The sequence below is a fragment of the Heterodontus francisci genome, chromosome 5 (assembly GCF_036365525.1).
Source record: "Heterodontus francisci isolate sHetFra1 chromosome 5, sHetFra1.hap1, whole genome shotgun sequence".
Classification (NCBI taxonomy): Eukaryota; Metazoa; Chordata; class Chondrichthyes; order Heterodontiformes; family Heterodontidae; genus Heterodontus; species Heterodontus francisci.
The window spans coordinates 123,430,246-123,450,297 of record NC_090375.1 but is presented as its reverse complement, the minus strand read 5'-3'; the positions used below and the strand labels follow the sequence as shown (position 1 = coordinate 123,450,297).

Sequence of the window (20,052 nt, the reverse complement as noted above, 5' to 3'; positions counted from 1 at the left end):
TCTTGGGCCAACCATCAAGAAGATTGCCCCCCTCAAATCTAAATCGGGGGACATAATCACTGACCAACGCAAACAGATGGACCGCTGGGTTGAGCACTACCTAGAACTGTACTCCAGGGAGAATGCTGTCACTGAGACTGCCCTCAATGCAGCCCAGCCTCTACCAGTCATGGATGAGCTGGACATACAGCCAACCAAATCGGAACTCAGTGATGCCATTGATTCCCTAGCCAGCGGAAAAGCCCCTGGGAAGGACAGCATTACCCCTGAAATAATCAAGAGTGCCAAGCCTGCTATACTCTCAGCACTACATGAACTGCTATGCCTGTGCTGGGACGAGGGAGCAGTACCCCAGGACATGCGCGATGCCAACATCATCACCCTCTATAAAAACAAAGGTGACCGCGGTGACTGCAACAACTACCGTGGAATCTCCCTGCTCAGCATAGTGGGGAAAGTCTTTGCTCGAGTCGCTCTGAACAGGCTCCAGAAGCTGGCCGAGCGCGTCTACCCTGAGGCACAGTGTGGCTTTCGTGCAGAGAGATCGACTATTGACATGCTGTTCTCCCTTTGTCAGATACAGGAGAAATGCCGTGAACAACAGATGCCCCTCTACATTGCTTTCATTGATCTCACCAAAGCCTTTGACCTCGTCAGCAGACGTGGTCTCTTCAGACTACTAGAAAAGATCGGATGTCCACCAAAGCTACTAAGTATCATCACCTCATTCCATGACAATATGAAAGGCACAATTCAACATGGTGGCTCCTCATCAGAGCCCTTTCCTATCCTGAGTGGTGTGAAACAGGGCTGTGTTCTCGCACCCACACTTTTTGGGATTTTCTTCTCCCTGCTGCTTTCACATGCGTTCAAATCCTCTGAAGAAGGAATTTTCCTCCACACAAGATCAGGGGGCAGGTTGTTCAACCTTGCCCGTCTAAGAGCGAAGTCCAAAGTACGGAAAGTCCTCATCAGAGAACTCCTCTTTGCTGACGATGCTGCTTTAACATCTCACACTGAAGAATGCCTGCAGAGTCTCATCGACAGGTTTGCGTCTGCCTGCAATGAATTTGGCCTAACCATCAGCCTCAAGAAAACGAACATCATGGGGCAGGATGTCAGAAATGCTCCATCCATCAATATTGGCGACCACGCTCTGGAAGTGGTTCAAGAGTTCACCTACCTAGGCTCAACTATCACCAGTAACCTGTCTCTAGATGCAGAAATCAACAAGCGCATGGGTAAGGCTTCCACTGCTATGTCCAGACTGGCCAAGAGAGTGTGGGAAAATGGCGCACTGACACGGAACACAAAAGTCCGAGTGTATCAGGCCTGTGTCCTCAGTACCTTGCTCTACGGCAGCGAGGCCTGGACAACGTATGCCAGCCAAGAGCGACGTCTCAATTCATTCCATCTTCGCTGCCTTCGGAGAATACTTGGCATCAGGTGGCAGGACTATATCTCCAACACAGAAGTCCTTGAAGCGGCCAACACCCCCAGCTTATACACACTACTGAGTCAGCGGCGCTTGAGATGGCTTGGCCATGTGAGCCGCATGGAAGATGGCAGGATCCCCAAAGACACATTGTACAGCGAGCTCGCCACTGGTATCAGACCCACCGGCCGTCCATGTCTCCGTTATAAAGACGTCTGCAAACGTGACATGAAATCGTGTGACATTGATCACAAGTCGTGGGAGTCAGTTGCCAGCATTCGCCAGAGCTGGCGGGCAGCCATAAAGACAGGGCTAAATTGTGGCGAGTCGAAGAGACTTAGTAGTTGGCAGGAAAAAAGACAGAGGCGCAAGGGGAGAGCCAACTGTGCAACAGCCCCAACAAACAAATTTCTCTGCAGCACCTGTGGAAGAGCCTGTCACTCCAGAATTGGCCTTTATAGCCACTCCAGGCGCTGCTTCACAAACCACTGACCACCTCCAGGCGCGTATCCATTGTCTCTCGAGATAAGGAGGCCCAAAGAAGAAGAAGAATAATATAGTATTATGCATAACATAATATGCAGTCGCTTTGATGCAAGGGTAAAAGTATTATTGCAGCTCCATGAGGAAATTTTCAGGTAGAATGTATTCCGGGAAGAATTAGGAATTGTTTCTTCCAGAAACTATATTAAAATACAATATTTTGATCATTGAGATCGCTTTGTATCCCTGTAATTTATTTGTCACATTGCAAACCTTCATGTGTGTTTTCTCCTTTTTCTTCCTTTAGTTGTTTTCCTCCATTTCTTTGCAAAAACCTTAATTGATGCAGTTATCTTTAAAAAAACTTCAAAAAATATAGTTTGCATACATTTTTTTAATTTTCTAAATTAATTTATGATTCATATGGAAATACATGTTCATTGCATTATTGTTGTGTAGGTACAAATAGGTGCAGCATTTGCACAGCTTACTTTTTTCCTGTATTTTTTTAATAAAACTATTTATTTGGCATAGCATTGTCAGTACTAGAGTAGCTGCACATTGGGATTACAATACACATTTCTGTGGATGCAGAGTTCTTGTTATTCTCCTGTTCCTGTCATTTGTCTGCATTTGTCTATTCGTGCTTGTGAGGTCGAGATTCTGGCTTGACACCTTAACCATCTGTCTAGTGATCTTAAATTTCTTGTTTTATTCTCCTTTATTTCACATTATTTGTTGATTTGTTTCAATTTTTTGAGTCTGTTGCCCTAGTCTACTGCAGAAATTTGCACTTGTCTATGTTCCAAAGTGCTCTATGAAAGGGAAAATTGGACACCAAACAGTAATTGGGATAGAAGGTGAGCAACAGAGTGATTGAAGAGAAAGAACTTGAGAAAGCACTTTGAAGATGGGGAAAGAAGTGACAAGGCAGAGAGTTTGGGTGGAAAATTCCAGCTTGCAGGGATTGGTGACTGCAGACTACATCATTTATGATAGGTGAGAGGGCACAGGGAAATATACTTCAGACCAGAATCAAAAGAGCTGGGACATGGGGCTAGATGAGATTACCAACTTAAGGTGAAGCGAGTCCATGTCGGGACTTGTAGACATGGGTGAAGATCTTCAGCTGAATGCACTGGGATGAGAAGTCACTGGAGATAAATAGCAGAGATGTTTGTGTGTGAATGGTTGTGGGCAGCAGAGTTTTAGTTGAAGTTTGTACAAAATGGAGCTCATGGGTCATTGCTGAAATAGTTGCCACTTGAGGTGGCAAAGCACAGACAAGGGACTTTCAGTGATGTTGGAGGGGAGGCAGAGACAGATACAGTTGATATTACAAAAGTAGAAATTGGTGGTTTTGGTGGCTGAACATTGTTTATGAAGTTACTATCTGGTAATCACTTTGAGTTGATTTTTTTTTTTCATTTTTTCAACTTTAAAATACCATACAGTATACAGCTATCCAACAAGGTTTGACACAGAGCACTCTGAGTACAGACACACATTTACTAGAAGAATGCGTATCAGAAGTTTGGGCACAGATGCCTGACAATTTTCTTTGCATTAATTTTAATGGACATACTACTGTGTGGAGTGCATCCCTAAATTCCCAAGATGCATTCCAAGTAGAAGCTCTGTGCGCAAAGCTCATTGTTATAATAATCTACTCTGTTATGCATTTAAAAGAATAGTACCTTTATGGAAAAGTGTTTTCTAAACTATTTTGTGAATTTATCATGAAGCAATGCATAGCTCCAATGGTTATTAGTGACAGAGGCTCTGATGGCCCATGGCGATGGGGGGCCAGTTTTGTGGTTGGGAAACTCGCGCTCCATTTCCCGGCTGCAGTCAAGCACACTGGGAGGCTGAGTGGCTGGCTGCTGGACAGGTAGGATTTCAGCGTCAGGCTGCAGCCATGGACGGAGAGGAGGAAGGGAGCAATCAGGGGGTGAGGCAGCATCGATGGGGAGCCCAGAGAGATTGGGGGGTTTGAGGAGATCGTGGAAGGGGCTGGAGAGATCGTGGAAGGGAGAAGATCACAGGGGCCCATGGAGGACATGGTGGGTGCTGGGAGGAAATGTGGAGGACATCAGGAGGACATTCAATCGTTGGTCAGGGGAGGGGGCAGTGGTCTGATCCCTGGGGAGGTTAACATGTTTACTTGAGTGTCAGAGGGAAAGCACTCCTGCTCCTCCTGGACCACAAATAGTACTGGAATAGCACTTCCCTGTTCCATGCAGCAGTTCTCGCCCCTCTTTAGCTGCCAGGTTTCCCAAGGCCCTGGAAACACAGCCAGCTTTAAATCTGTAACACAGAAAAAAATCTGAGGCATTCAGCCTCATTAAAATATTCAAATGTGCGATCCACCTCCTGGGAGCAGGTTATTCTCCTGCCTCCAGTCCCACCTCAGTTAAGACTGGAAGTGGCGGTGCAGTTTAAGGCAGTTTGGGTTCAGGTTTGAGATTTTGGACATTTTTACTTCCCACCTGACCCAAGCCCACCTGTTTTTGAGGGTTAAAATCACCCCCCCCCCCCCCCCCCCGTATAAGCTATGACAGCTTTCCTGAGTTTTTCAAAATGCAACCTTCCAGAAAACAGACACTTTGGGAATAAAATTGGTCCACACCAGCAGCATGAAACGGCTAGTAGTGAATCAACAACCTATTTATCACTACACCCAATCCTCTTTCCACTGAAATTCACAAAATGATACAAAAGCAAAATACTGCAGATGATGGAAATCTGAAACAAAAACAGAAAATGCTGGAAAAACCTAGCAGGTCAGGCAGCATCTGTGGCGAGAAAAACAAAGTTAATGTTTCAGGTCTGTGTGACCTTTCATCAGAACTTTCACACAGATCTGAAACGTTAACTCAGTTTTTCTCTCCACAGTTGCTGCCTGACCTGCTGAGTATTTCCTGCATTTTCTTTTTTTGTTTCACAGAATGATAGTTCAGTTCAGACTCATTTTGGAGACTTGTCGCTTTTATTTGATTTGCAATTAGAAATTTTGGCAATATTTCCCAAGTCAATAGAAAATAAAAACTGGCACAGTGTATTTCAGGCTGCCAATTTGCCCATTTTGCGCTGCTGACGTAGACTAATTTTGCCCTCACTTTCCTTCAGATTCAGACGGAAAAGGACAAAAGAGTTCAGAAGGAAATACACTTTTTTATAAACCTCTTCAATATCTCAACAGTAACTTGAGGCTGCTGCTGCCCTCAGTGCTCGCAGATCTTCAATGGTGGATGAATGGAACCTTATTTTGTTACATGCATGAATGAAGGAGACGTTGGAGATTTCTTCATATGAAATTCTGCAGAGTGACTTTCTCATGACAATTAAGAGATTGTTCAATCCAAACAGCTCACAGAGGCACAGAGTACAAAAGCAAGGAAGTTATGGTGAACCTTTATAAAACACTGGTTCGACCTCAACTGGAGTATTGTGTCCAATTATGGGCACCACACATTAGGAAGGATGTGAAGGCAATAGAGAGGGTGCAGAAAAGATTTACAAGAATGGTTCCAGAGAAGAGGGACTGCAGTCATGTGGATAGATTGGAGAAGTTGGGTCTGTTCTTTGAGAGTCAGCGTGATACAGCACTGAAACAGGCCCTTTGGTCCACCGAGTCTGTGCCAACCATCAACCACCCATTTATACTAATCATACATTAATCCCATATTCCCTACCACATCCCTACCTTCCCTCAATTCTCCTACCACTCCCTACACTAGGGGCAATTTACAATGGCCAATTTACTTATCAACCTGCAAGTCTTTGGCTGTGGGAGGAAACCGGAGTACCCGGTGGAAACCCACGCAGTCACAGGGAGAACTTGCAAACTCCGCACAGGAAGTAGCCAGAACCAAACCCAGGTTGCTGGAGCTGTGATGCTGCGGTGCTAACCACTGCGCCACCTTAGAGAAGAGAAAGTTGAGAGGAGATTTGATAGTGATGTTCAAAATCATGAGGGGTCAGGACATAGGGTTTGGGAAGAGAGGACACCAATTTAAGGTGAATGGCAAAAGAACCAAAGGCAACATGAGGAAAAACTTTTTTATACAATGAGTGGTTAGGATCTGGAATGCACTGCGTGAATGTGTGGTGGAGGCAGATTCAATCATGGCTTCCAAAAGAAAACTGGATAATTATCTGAAGAGAAAAAATTTTCAGGGCTATGGGGAAAAGGCAGGGGAGTGGGACTAGCTGAGTTGCTCTTGTGGGGAACCAGCATGACAAGACAGGCTGAATGGCCTCCTACTGTGTTGTATCCATTCTATGATTCTGTAAGCTACTTTGCTTGATCCATATGGCAGAAAGACTTACAGTTCTACTTCACAACCTTTGTAAGGGATCGGAGGAAGGACACAGTATAGACTTAAGGTACTTGAACTATTTCATCTTGAAACGCAGATAATTCATGTGGGTCATCTGGGAAACTAGCTTTATTACTGGTTGTAGTTGTGATCACAGCACCAATGAATGAACCTTTCTTGTTTAGGATTGTAGGCATTTAAGGTAGACATCCTATGTCATGCTAAAAGACTATTAACTGCATCTTAGCTTGCATTATTTTTACAATCAAATTTACATTAATCCATTCAACAGTCAGGCTATCATTTCTGGGCTCTGTAGGGTGCTGTACTATGCATGGCACATCATTTATTCAGGATGTGAAAGGGTTCATTGATACTTAAAGTCAGTAAAACTGCAATCCAGCTTTTCCTTGGCTAGTAAAGGGATATTAAAACAAATGTGATTTATTTTAGTCAGATTTTGTGTGTGATCCTGAATATAAGAGGGAAGGCGTGAAAGAACTTCCTGTTCCAGCAAATTGGCAGACCATCGAGGGAAACAGCTCGACTGTTTTGACTCCGCAATAGAATATTGACAGCTGTTTTTTCTGACAGGTTGCCAAAAGATCTGCTTCTGAATAACCTCATTGGTTGATTGTGAGCTGACCCAAATTTCAGTGGAGTCCATTTATGAGGTTGGATTTCATCCCTAATGAAAGTGTCCACAATGAAATTTGGTACCATATCTATCGTCAAGCTGTCAAGTTTCTGGGATTTTGATGACACGAATGCCATATCTGTGTTACACTGGTGTAGAGAAGGCAGGAATCATTTTATGTATACCACAATTCTTTGAGATCTCTGATTCTTTCCATTTTCTTATGGAAGTGATCTGTGATTAGCTGAAGGGCTAACCAAAATGCTCAAAGTTTGAACCAGTTTATTTGACAAAAGGTGTACAGTTGGGGCCCCACTCATTGGGACCATGCTTCTTCAAGATGTGCACTTATGTGGAAACCATTTTTTACCATGCTGAGAGACAGGGATGGAGATTGCAAATGAAATCCACAGATTCTGTTTGTCTTTTTGAGACCATTATTTCAATGCATCAGCTTTATTGCTAGAAACCTCGTGGGATATAGAGAATGATTCAGAGAATGATGCAAAACAGATTCTTTGTAGTAGTCCAGTGAAGAACTGTACTATGAAGTACCTTGAATATAGCTGCTTTGAGGACACAAATATGGAATTAAGCTACTTCGTGCTAGCTGATAAAAGTATTTTAGATGTATAGTCCTGAAGCATCCTGGTGGTAGAAAGAATTTGGACTGGCTTCATGTAAGGTAGTTCCTAGAAGGGGTTTATTTATAGCCTAACTCTCTAAAAGGCTCAAGACCCATTGGGCAGTTTTTGATGCATAGAATTGGAAGGAAGCTATGTTAATCCAATTGTCTAGATACAAGTAAAAGATACTAAAAACATACCACTATGAACAGACTGTAAGAACTTTGGATGTTGATGGGAGGTGAAATATGAGAATTATATATTTGTAATGGGGTCTTTCTACATTGAATCTTCAGTCTATTTTGTTCACACTTCCTAATCGAAACCTAATACCTAGATTACTAAGAGACCATGTGGCAGTTACTTCTCCATACCACCCAACTTTGTGAGAAAAATTGGACATAGAGGGCCACCTTTTCCTTTGTATTTACACCTGTTTTGCAGCAGTGTAAAGAATAATGGCAGGAAGCTGTTCCACTAGGATTTTCTGCCACATCTGGGATTTTCTGCTTGAAGTGATAGTGACATTGAGTAAGTGCACCCATATTTGAGCAACTAGATGCAAATTCATATTTTCGTATCATTCTCAGGATTGCTATTGCATTCCTGGCATCCAGCATTGCTAAGCATTTGGGGGATTATAAAATGAAGACTTAATTGATTGCACTAAGCAATGCAGGCGATTTCATATATTTTTTAATGTTTTTTTCTTGCTTCTCACAGCTATTTTCTGTTTTTACTGCAGTACTGATGAATGGGGATAGTGTTGTAGAGTGGCAAGGAGGGCCAATTTTCTCACAACCACCTCAGGCTGTATTGACTTCGCTTCAGCGAACTGGTGACAGGTGCTGGGCTGTATTGGCAGTTGCCTGCAGTCATGCCTTCATCTACCTGCAGTATTCGACTCCCACCATTAATCTTCTTCCTACACACATTCAAATCTACACTTGTAGCTTTGCAGAATTATGACAATGAGTTGACCATGGAAAATTTGGGAAAGATAGTACACTTCACTTTGGGTCAGTATAGCACCCTGTATCAAACCATAAGGTTGTAAACTGCACCTATATCAGAAAGTCTGCTCTATGGTTTCTTACAATTAATATTTCCTCTAGTTTTCCTTTGCTGTGCGTAGCCTGTTATATGCACTACATGGTCCCTTTAAGATTGCTGCACGGCCTTGCATGTGCATCTTAAAGGGACCCTTGCTTGTGTGCAGCCTGTTTGTCCCAATTGCTGCGTGGCCGTACATGCAGCTTACAGGAAACATTGCTTACAACTTACAGGAAACATTGCTTACAACCTTAAGTTTCATGTTCTTGAGATTCTACTGTGCCTTATTTTGGCTTGCAGGTTTAGTCAACTTCATGTGTTGGTAAGGTAGATTCACTATTTCGTTCCTAACTAGAACAAAAAGTTATAAGATAACATCTGTTATTCCTCATAAAACTTGTTTCTACATTGGCCAGAAACATGGAAACATTATAGCCAATTCCTACCATGCTATAGACACTTTCTAGGTCAGCATGTAGTGGATTTTTCTCTACTTTTTCTGAAAGGCAGCTGTTGAAGTGGCTCAAATGTTTTCACTAAACACTGTTATTGTGATGTGACCACTTGGAAGGCTCTGTAAGCTGGTCCTAACATTTATGTTTTCAGTGGCCCATCTCCAGTTTCTGTACTGCTTTGTATATAGAAATTGCATGAATAAGGAAGAACATTAGATTACTTACTGTAGATTTGGACTTGCCTTCTTTTCAAACTCTACATATCAGGCTCTCGCCTAATTTTCCTGCAAATTCCTTTCCTGATTGAGTGCTACTTGAAGCTATTGTTATTGGTGTGTATATTTACATTCTCTTGCTGCTCCTACTCGGGTTGACACAGTTGCTTTCTCTGGTCAAAATAATTGAGGATGTTATTCATAAAAAGACCACCTAATCAAAATAGTCACACAATGCATTAAATTCTTAAAGCGAAGAATCTCAAAATAATTTTTCCTTACGGGATAGAGGCATGTCCTATTGCATATACATCTTCAACTACATTCAGAAAATGAGGAAGACCATTCACAAGTTAGATTAACTTAATTCTCTCTTTAATATTCATCTGAGTATCAACAAAATTGTAGGCTTATGAAACTTTAGATCTATGTAAGACTTAAGGTTCTAACTACATAAGTCCAGTGTCCTGTGAAGAACAGACATGAAATACTAATTACTCACTCGTAATTATACTGTTCTTCCCAAGTGTCACTGCCACAGTTCCATCTGGAACAAATGTTGGTATATAAATATACAAAATTAGACCCGATCTCTGTGCAAGAACCCAAAAGGCAACACAAAAATGTTATTTCCTTTAAGTTGCTACAAATAGTTGAGCATTATATCAAGTTTTATTTCATAAGTATTCACAAGGTCAAAACTCTCCAAAGTAATAACTAAGAATTTTTTTTTAATTCATTCACGGGATTTGGGCATCGCTGGCCAGGCCAGCATTTATTGCCCATCCCTAATTGCTCTTGAGAAGGTGGTGGTGAGCTGCCTTCTTGAATCGCTGCAGTCCATTTGGGGTAGGTACACCCACAGTGCTGTTAGGAAGGGAGTTCCAGGATTTTGACCCAGCAACAGTGAAGGAAAGGCGATATGGTTCTAAGTCAGGATGGTGTGTGATTTGGAGGGGAACTTGCAAATACGAGGCAAGATTTTCCCGGGGGGCTTTGGAACCTCGCCACCATGGTCAAATGGGGGTCAGAAGTCCGCATTGTGTGGGGAACAGTCACCCAGCTATGATTTTCCCTGAATTGGCCAATTAGTGGTCAGAGATAGACAGAGCTAAGTGATCCCATAACCAACGGATCAGATCTAAGCTCTGCAGTCCTGCCACATCCAGCCGTGAATGGTGGTGGACAATTAAACAACTAACTGGAGGAGGTGGGTCCACAAATATCCCCATCCTCAATGATGGGGGAGCCCAGCACGTCAGTGCGAAAGATAAGGCTGAAGGATTTGCAACAACCTTCAGCCATAAATGCTGAGTTGATAATCCATCTCGGCCTCCTCCTGAAGTCCCCAGCATCCCAGATGCCAGACTTCAGCCAATTCAATTCATTCCGCATGATATCATGAAACGACTGAAGGCACTGGATACTGCAAAGGCTATGGGCCCTGACAATATTCCAGCAATAGTACTGAAGACCTGTGCTCAAGAACCTGCCGTGCCCCTAGCCAAGCTGTTCCAGTACAGCTACAACACTGGCATCTACCCTGCAATGTGGAAAATTGCCCAGGTATGTCCTGTACACAAAAAGCTGGACATGTTCAACCCGGCCAATTACCGCCCCATCAGCCCACTCTCATCAAGCGGCACTTGCTTAGCAATAACCTGCTCAGTGACGCTCAGTTTGGGTTCAGCCAGGGCCACTCAGCTCCTGACCTCATTACAGCCTTGGCTCAAACATGGACAAAAGAGCTGAACTCGAGGTGAGGTGTGAGTGACTTGACATCAAGGCAGCATTTGACTGAGAATGGCATCAAGGAGCCCTAGCAAAACTGAGGTCAATGGGAATCAGGGGCTGCTGCCTGGGACAACTGTAGGATCCCTGAAAAGAGCCAGAGGTGTAAAGGTTGAGTGCCATGGTGACCTTCAGGCCCACGGGCATTGGGTGTGCACCAAAGCCCATGGGTCGCAGCTTGTCCTGCAGCAGGGCACATAAGTTTGTGACGACCTCCCTGGAGAGCTGCAGTCTTTGCTGACATCATCGCTCGGACAATTATACAATTATATACTGCAATTATACAGGGCCTTGGTGAGGCCACACTTGGAATATTGTGTGCAGTTTTGGTCTCCCTATCTGAGGAAGGATGTTCTTGCTATAGAGGGGGTGTAGTGAAGGTTTACCAGACTGATTCCTGGGATGGCGGGACTGACGTATGAGGAGAGATTGAGTCGGTTAGGATAATATTCGCTGGAGTTCAGAAGAGTGAGGGGGATCTCATAGAAACCTATATAATTCTAACAGGACTTGACAGGGTAGATGCAGGAAGGATGTTCCCAATGGTGGGGAAGTCCAGTACCAGGAGTCATAGTCTAAGGATACGGGGTAAACCTTTCAGGACTGAGATGAGGAGAAATTTCTTCACCCAGAGAGTGGCGAGCCTGTGGAATTTGCTAACACAGAAAGCAGTTGAGGCCAAAACATTGTATGTTTTCAAGAAGGAGTTAGATATAGCTCTTGGGGTGAAAGGGATCAAAGGATATTGGGGGAAAGCAGGAACAGGTTACTGAGTTGGATTATCAGCCATGATCATAATGAATGGCGGAGCAGGCTCGAAGGGCTGAATGTCCTACTCCTGCTCCTATTTTCTATGTTTTTATGACAATTGAAGGTAACTGAGGCGGGTCCAGTGCATTCGCTGCACCTAGGCCCTTCTTGGCGCAGCCGGCTACTGTGCTGCGATCTCCAACAGTTTGTTCGGCCACCGCTTGGCCCTGCCGCCCTCTGAGTCTTTGCTGTGCAGCGCAGGGGTCTAAAAAGACTGGCTGTATGAGACCCATTCCAGTTGGTTGTTCCCCCTCCTGTACGCTGTCCCTCGACAGAGGACCTTGCCTTTGCAACATTCCCCTTGTCACTCCTCCCTGAACACTGGCTAATGCCCCTTAGCAGCCAAACTTGCAGAAAGCCCACCACCCAAGACGAAGCCCACTCTTGCCATGAGAGCTGCAACCCCTCTGCACCCAACCCTGTCCTGAAGGCTGCAACCCCTCTGTGCCTAGCCTTGCCTCAAGGCTGTAACCCCTCTGTGCCTAGCCTTGCCTCGAGGGCTGCAACCCCTCTGTGCCTACCTTTACGTCGAAGCTTGCAACCCCTCTGTGCCCCACTCTTGCTTCAAGGACTGCACTGTTGTCGTGCAATGCTCCCTGCACCCCGCTGTTCCCCTTCCTGCATTCATCCAAAATTCCCCATGGCTGCATTCCCGTGGTGGCACTGAGGCCTCACCTCAGTGCCACCACCTTCAAATGGCCGGTGATCTGAAGGCAGCTGATCCCCATGCCCCGTTCATGAAACAGGAAAAAAAAAACCTCCACCCCCCCCCCCATGAAATCCGAGTCAGGCAATGCAAATATATGGTAAATACTTGTTCACAGAATCGTTACAGCACAGAAGGAGGCCATTTGGCCCATCATGTCTGCACCAGCTCTCCAAATGAGCAGTTCACCTAGTGCTATTCCTCTGCCTTCTCCATGTAACCCTGCAATTCTTCCTTTTCAGAATACAGTCTAATTTCCTTTTAAATGCCTCGATTGAACCTGCCTGCACCACACTCTCAGGCAGTGCATTCCAGACCTTAACAAATCTCTGCATGAAAATGTTTTTTATCATGTCACTTTTGCTTGCCAATTACTTTAAATCTGTGCCCTCTCATTCTTGATCATTTCACAAGTGGGAAGTTTCTCCGTCAACTCTGTCCAGACCCCTCATGATTTTGAATACTTCTATCAAATCTCCTTTCAACCTTCTCTTCTCCAAGGAAAACAGTCCCAACTTCTCCAATCTATCTTCATAACTGAAGTTTCTCATCCCTGGAACCATTCTCTTGAATCTTTTCTGTACTCTCTCCAGTGCTTTCATATTTTTCCTGAAGTGCGGCACCCAGAACTGGACGCAATACTCCAGCTGATGCCAAACTAGTGTCTTATACAAGTTAAACATAACCTCCTTGCTCTTGTATTCTATGCCCCTATTAATAAGCCTAGGATACTCTAGGCTTTATTAACTGCTCTCTCAACCTGTCCTACCGCCTTCAGTGACTATTGCAAATATACACCCAGGTCCATCTGCTGATGCACCCCCTTTAGAGTTGTATCCTTTATCTTATTTTGTCTCTCCATGTTCTTCCTACCAAAATAAATCACTTCATGTTTCTCCACATTGAACTTCATCTGCCAATTGTCCGCCCATTCCACCAACTTGTCAATGTCTTTTTGAAGTTCTACACTATCCTCTTCACAGTTCACAATGCTTCCAAGTTTCGTATCATCTGCAAACTTTGAAGTTGTTCACCCATTGCAGTTGCAGTCCTGCCACATCATAGCGGCAACACCACCTTGGACCTTTCCTGCCACTGAAAAAATCCAGAACCAACGTCACGACGTCGGGTTTATGGGCGAGCACTTTTTCTTCCCAATTCCACCCCCCACCCCACGCCTCCAATCCCGCTCCTGCTGCCTGGATAAAATTCAGCCCCATGTCTTTGTAGAAATATGCTATTAACTTACTTCTGTTTTCAATTTATTTAGTCCATTACACTGTATTCAAAAGGTGTGGAGCCACATTTATTGGACAAATTTAATAATCCATGAAGCTTTGTTTCTGTGTGAATCAATAAAAGATTCTACTTTATAGCAGCAATATACTTTATTAAATGTCATATTTTTAATGGGCAGAATGACTCACTGTTGAGCATCTGGCTGATCTTAGATTGTTATTGAGACTTCCACTTGGCCCTGCATACATCCTTTTCCTGAAGTGTTGAATGGAGTGGACTACATGTGCTGAGCTGACACAGGGCATATCATCCCCTTGTGACTCATCTGGTCTACAGCATCGGATTACTGATTTCTTTCGAGGCTGGTTACAGGCTAGTCATTAGATCATACTCAGCAGAGACCTGGATGGGAGAATAATAAAACACCTGGATTCAGTCTTTAACTAATACTCGTAAGAACTTACAATAAGGCAGATCATAAACACTGATTTCAAAAATATGGAGTGCTAACTTACTTGAAATTAATTATTTTGTTAATTTTAAATCATTAGCAGTCCTAGCACCAACATCTGTTAAGGAATACTTTGGCTTTTGTTCAGCTTCATCGGTTGGGCAATAAACTAGTGGAGTGGATCACCCGTTTGATTTTTTATCATATTAAGATCAATGGAATGAAAATTGGGTGGGTTCTAATATAGGTGGGTGATCTGCTCTGCCGGTTTACTGATGAAAATTATCCCCTGCATCTTTAAATTTTAAAAATCAAAATGTGATGACATAGCCAGCATCTTTAATAAGATTAACAATGTAAGAAGTAAAATAAGCAGTATTACAAATGTCTTTATTTGCCACTGGATCAAGTGATATTTCAGCACCTCAGGAAGACAGATTAAGTGCAATGCCCCACTGTAGTTAACCATAAATGTGTAAGACACAGCATACATTTACTGAAATCACAGTGTAAACATATACTGGAGTAAATTCAAGTTCAAACTGCAACTTTAGTACTAGAGTGAAAAACAAAGCTTTCCAATTCCAATTTAAAAAAAAATTATAGTAAATTTAGATTATCTGGGTTTTTTTTGCAGTTGTTGCTATATTTCTGATTTTGTTTTTTATATTTGGTAGCTGTTTATAAATCCGTGAAGACGGTTACCCAAAATATGGTAAGTTTATAGAAAAACTCCCCATAGAAAATAAAGAATGTAATAAAATGACTATTATCTTCTTTTGTCTACAGCCCAGAAGGGAATTCTGCATCTCTCCCCTGATGTTTATCAAGAGATGGAAGCAAGTCGTAACAAGGCAGCTCCTGCAATGAACTATTTGACATCTAAAGAAATAAACCAAGGATGTTGTTCATTCTTCAACACTACCAGCAACACAGCAACCATTGCAAGGGAGCTTCTGTTAAATGGGACATCTCCGACTGCAGAAGCTATAAGCTTGAAAGGAAAAGCACCTGCTTCCCCCTGTTCAGCAGTACAGCCCTCTCAACAGCTAGAGTACTTAGCCAGAATCCAAGGTTTTCAGGTGGGGAAAGTGAAACTGTTTAGTGGTTAATTATCTCTTTTTTAAAAATCTTGCAGTATTTGGAATCATGCATATAATTCACGTTTATTTTCCAAGATTGATAGGGCACCTCTGTATCCAGCTATGAAATGTTTATTGCGTTAACAGGTCGTATCCAGCTTACCAAATATAACCATTGTATATGTTATTTTCCTGTACGTTTTCTTTTTCAGATCAGCTTATAAAAGGGGTTGTAAGTTTCAATAAGTTGAAATTGAGAAACACTTTGAAAATCACTTGTAAATTCCATAACCATAAAATGTGAACTTGCATCAAAGTTGCTGATTTAGAACCAAATTTGTAAAATATTGCAGAAAAATCAAATCCAAAATGTTGCAAGGTAAAATTAGCTCACTGACACTTCAAAGAAAGGTAAAGATCTGTGTGTGCCATGGTTTAGCTTTGATTGAAACAGCCTGACTAATTCCTCACCTGGACTATTGAGCTAATCACACCATGTAAACAAAAGAAGAGCATAAATTTATTTACAAATGCTGTTTTACTCCTTTCTCCACTCATTTGAAGACATTGACCCCTGATGCATGAAGTTCCATGGTGCCAGCAGCCCTCAAATAGCGAGTAAGCCAAATTATCAGTGTCAGCCATATTGAACCATAGAGGGCATCACAACCAAGACTTAGCCTTTCCTCACCCAACAGATAAACATCTGTACTTTCCAGCTGGAGTTCTAAGACAGCAATTAGAGTAGGAATGCTAACTTTTTTTCTCACCTTCCTATTCCAGGGCTTTTGAGGAGAATTGTTGCATCCCACCTGAAATAAGCTGACTCAGCATGGACCATAAATCAAATCTGAAACATTTTGTTTGTATGGCTTAGTGTTACACAGCACAGACTATTTAACCAATTAAGCCATCAAAACAGCCAGTATTTACAATTATGGTAGTATTTTCTTTGAAAAAGTTTATACCGTAAGAAATTTAATTTCAGCTTTGTTACACTTTTTCTTCCAATTGGCTAAAATGTCTAAATTATCCTTAGCCACAGTGGCTACAAAGTTTTAAACTGAAAAGTAAAATGATCAGAGTCCAGTCAGGTTAAATGTAGGATATAAGACAGAGAACAGTGGTTTTCCAGTAATCTGATTACTGTTGAATCAGTATAAACAATATAATTAGTCTCTGCAATGCCATAAAATAAACTAAGGATGTTGTCTTTGGAGTCTTAATTGTGTCATCAGCATGCACCTACATAAAGGGCTGCATTTTCTGCTCCCCAAGGGCTGGGATCGGAGGCAGGCAATGCCAAAAATTAGCCCCGCAGACCGGCGTGCTGGTTCTCCGGCTCCATCCCGCCTCCGGGCCATTTTTGCGGAGGCAGTATTGGGGCCAGCAGGGCTACCCGCAGCAGATGACTGATCAGGCTCATTAAGAGCCTAATTGAGATCAACTAAAGGAGACTGACAGGGGCCAGTTTAGGCAGCAGGCCAGGGGCCCAGTAGTCCCGGCAGGCCTAGGGGCCCTCCCTGCCTGCCTAAGTGCAGGAGATCTACTGGCTGCCTTGTAGAGGGGCTCCCCCTGTCCCCCACCCACGCTCCCCCAGCCAACTGTGCTGGCCTGGCTGCTGAATCTATTTTTTAATGAAAGATTTTCAAAGGTTGGAGAGAGGGTATCTCAATTTTGAAGTGCCCTCTCTCTGACTTACCTTCCATTGCAGGATGCTGCTCCTGTTAAGTTGGAAGGCCTTTGATTGACCCTCTAGCTTCGAGAGCCCACTTGCTGTCCTTAATTGGATGGAGAACCTGCCTCCATGCCAATTAAGAGTACGCCTCTGTGAAAATCCCAGTGAGCGACTGTTTCCCCTCGGGAGCAGGTTCGGATCCAACAACACTCACAAAGCTCGACACCACCCAGAACAAAGTAGCCGCTTGATTAGCACCCCATTCACCACCTTAAACATTCACTCCCTTCACCACCAGTGCATAGTGGCAGCAGTGTGTACCATCTACAAGATGCACTGCACAAACTCGCCAATATTCCTTTGACAGCACATCCCAAACCCACAACCCCTACCACCTAGAACAAGGGCAGCATGGGAACGCCACCACATGTTAGATCCAGTCCAAGCCACACACCATCCTGACTTGGAACTATATCACCATTCCTTCATTGTCGCTGGGTCAAAATCCTGGAACTCCCTCCCTAACAGCACTATGGATGTACCTACACAACGTGGACTGCAGCGGTTCAAGAAAGCTCACCACCACCATCTCAAGGGCAATTAGGGATGGGCAATAAATGCTGGCCTTACCAGCAATGCCTACATCTCATGAACAAATAAAATAAATGGAAAAGCATATGCATCTCCCAAATTGCATGTTTTAACAAGGAAACATAATATAAAAGAATACCAAAATAAATTCAATATGGAGATGCAGCAATGCTTATGTGAACTGGAACAATTACATTGATCATTGTGGGAGTTTATGATTATCAGTTCGTTAGCTGCAAGCCTCATGAAGTTATAGGTTCTGGTAAAATCAGCAAATTACTGCTCTGTACAGTCGGAGAATTGAAATATAGGGCGCAAAGTTCATATCTGTAGTGCAGGCCTAGCACTGCCAGCTGCTTTGGGCACAGACTGTGTGGCATATCCAGTTCAAAATTATGCCCACATGGGCGTCCCCTGCATGCACAAGAAGCCTGTGAGGCAGCGCTTTCCTGACGTCATGCAGCCCAACCAGCTGATGCAATGCCAGGATACCTAGTATGGACCACACTGGTCCTGACAACGAATACGTACAACACTCTGCTAACAACAGGCACAGAGATGAAAGGTGGGCCCTGTACTCGGGTTCCTTAAAGGGCGGCACAGTGGCGCAGTGGTTAGCACTGCAGCCTCACAGCTGCAGGGACCCGGGTTCGATTCTGGGTACTGCCTGTGTGGAGTTTGCAAGTTCTCCCTGTGTCAGCGTGGGTTTTCTCCGGGTGCTCCGGTTTCCTCCCACAAGCCAAAGACTTGCAGGTTGGTAGGTAAATTGGCCATTATAAATTGTCACTAGTATAGGTAGGTGGTAGGGAAATATAGGGACAGGTGGGGATGTTTGGTAGGAATATAGGATTAGTATAAATGGGTGGTTGATGGTCGGCACAGACTCGGTGGGCCGAAGGGCCTGTTTCAGTGCTGTATCTCTAATCTAATCAAAAAAAGGGCCAGGCACCCAAATTGTAGTGAAGATAATTTTTAAGAACTGCTGCTATTGTAAAGTGTCTGGAAGTACTCTGGATTGTTTTTGGAAGTGCTGTGGTGTGTCCAAAGTTTTCCAGAGATTAATACTGCATCCTGACCAGGAGGGCAGTGGATCTGGTGATCAGTCCACACAAAGGATGCAACTTGTAGCAGGGCAGCAATGACAGTGCATCTGGGTCTGCAGAATGACAGGGGAGATGGAGCAGAGGCTGTGGAGAGGGCAAGCACTGCACCATGCCCTCTATCACGTTGGAGCCGGACGCCTGTGTGCTCCTTAACAACAACAACAACTTATATTTATATAGCGCCTTCAACATAATAAAATGTCCCAAGGCACTTCACAGGAGCATTATGACACCAAGCCTCAAAAGGAAATAATAGGTCAATTGACCAAAAGCTTGGTCAAAAATGTAGGTTTTAAGGAGTGTCTTAAAGGTGGGAAGTGAGATGGAGAGGCATAAAGGTGTAAGGAGGGTATTCCAGAACTTGGGGCTTAGGCAACTGAAGGTGCGGCCACCAATGGTGGAGCGACTAAAATCTGGGATGTACAAGAGGCCAGAATTAGAGAAGTTCAGATATCTAGGAGGGTTGTGGGCTGGAGGAGATTACAGAGATAGGGAGGCTGACAGTGACTGGCCACCCAGGATCTCTCTCTGCATGCCTATCAGCACTCTCCTGTATGCTGCCCCGCCGAGTTCCTCATCTGAGTCCACCGCAGCAGAATTCATCTGCAGCCTTGCCCTCCAGGTAGGTAACAAGTATCCTTTACCCCTGGCCTGGCTGCAGCCCAGTCCTGCTCAGTGACTCACCACATGCTTATCCCAACTCTATATTAGGGTCCAAGGTATGTGCAGTGCCGCTATCTGAACTGGTGGCTGAGAGTATCAGGTCAAATGACGAGGCCTCTTCATTAACGCTGTGCTGTTCCTCGCTCTTTTCCTCCTTGTGCTGTTGTGGCTGGGACAGTGGCAATTCTTGAATGTCTAAAAGCAGGAAATCAGAAGGAAAATATTGGGCTGAGGGAAGGTGAGTGGGGTGGGAAGCAAAAGGTCCATGGAGATGCCATTTGCAGCTTGCACATCATGCCAGATTACAGGATGAAGATGAGCTGAGAATTGAGAAGGGGCCTAAGGCAAAAACATACCATCATCCTCAATGTTCCCAGCGATGCTGGATAACATGGGCTCCCGCTGCAGGCCCCAAGATGCTGAGAGCCATCTCCTCTGTAGGTTTAAGGAAATACATCCTCGTCCCCCACCAGTTCTGATCAGCCTCTTTCTATTTTGTGCCATCATGTCCTCAAGGGAAAGGGCACAATGTCAGTGATTGTGCAGTGCTGTGTTTGGTTGATGTTCCTGCCATAGCTGAATAGCTGGAGGTATGCAGAGGAAGTGAGAGATTGGTGTGAGGCTGGCAGCATTGTTAAGTGTGTGAGGGTGAGATGGAGTATCTGGATCATAGATATGAGTCCTGAGTAACAGGGTGTGCTGATGGGAGTGT

At 43.9% G+C, this 20,052-nt stretch overlaps 1 protein-coding gene across 8 annotated transcripts in view; it reads left to right on the top strand.

Moving 5' to 3' along the window:
- The window catches only part of stau2 (staufen double-stranded RNA binding protein 2), a 545,941-nt gene that overhangs the window by 390,245 nt on the left and 135,644 nt on the right, over positions 1 to 20,052 (top strand). For all 8 annotated transcript variants that reach the window (XM_068032038.1, XM_068032036.1, XM_068032040.1 and 5 more), the window contains one exon: positions 15,013 to 15,305. In XM_068032038.1, coding sequence (XP_067888139.1) covers positions 15,013 to 15,305 — 293 coding nt within the window. The remainder of the gene's footprint in view (positions 1 to 15,012; positions 15,306 to 20,052) is intronic.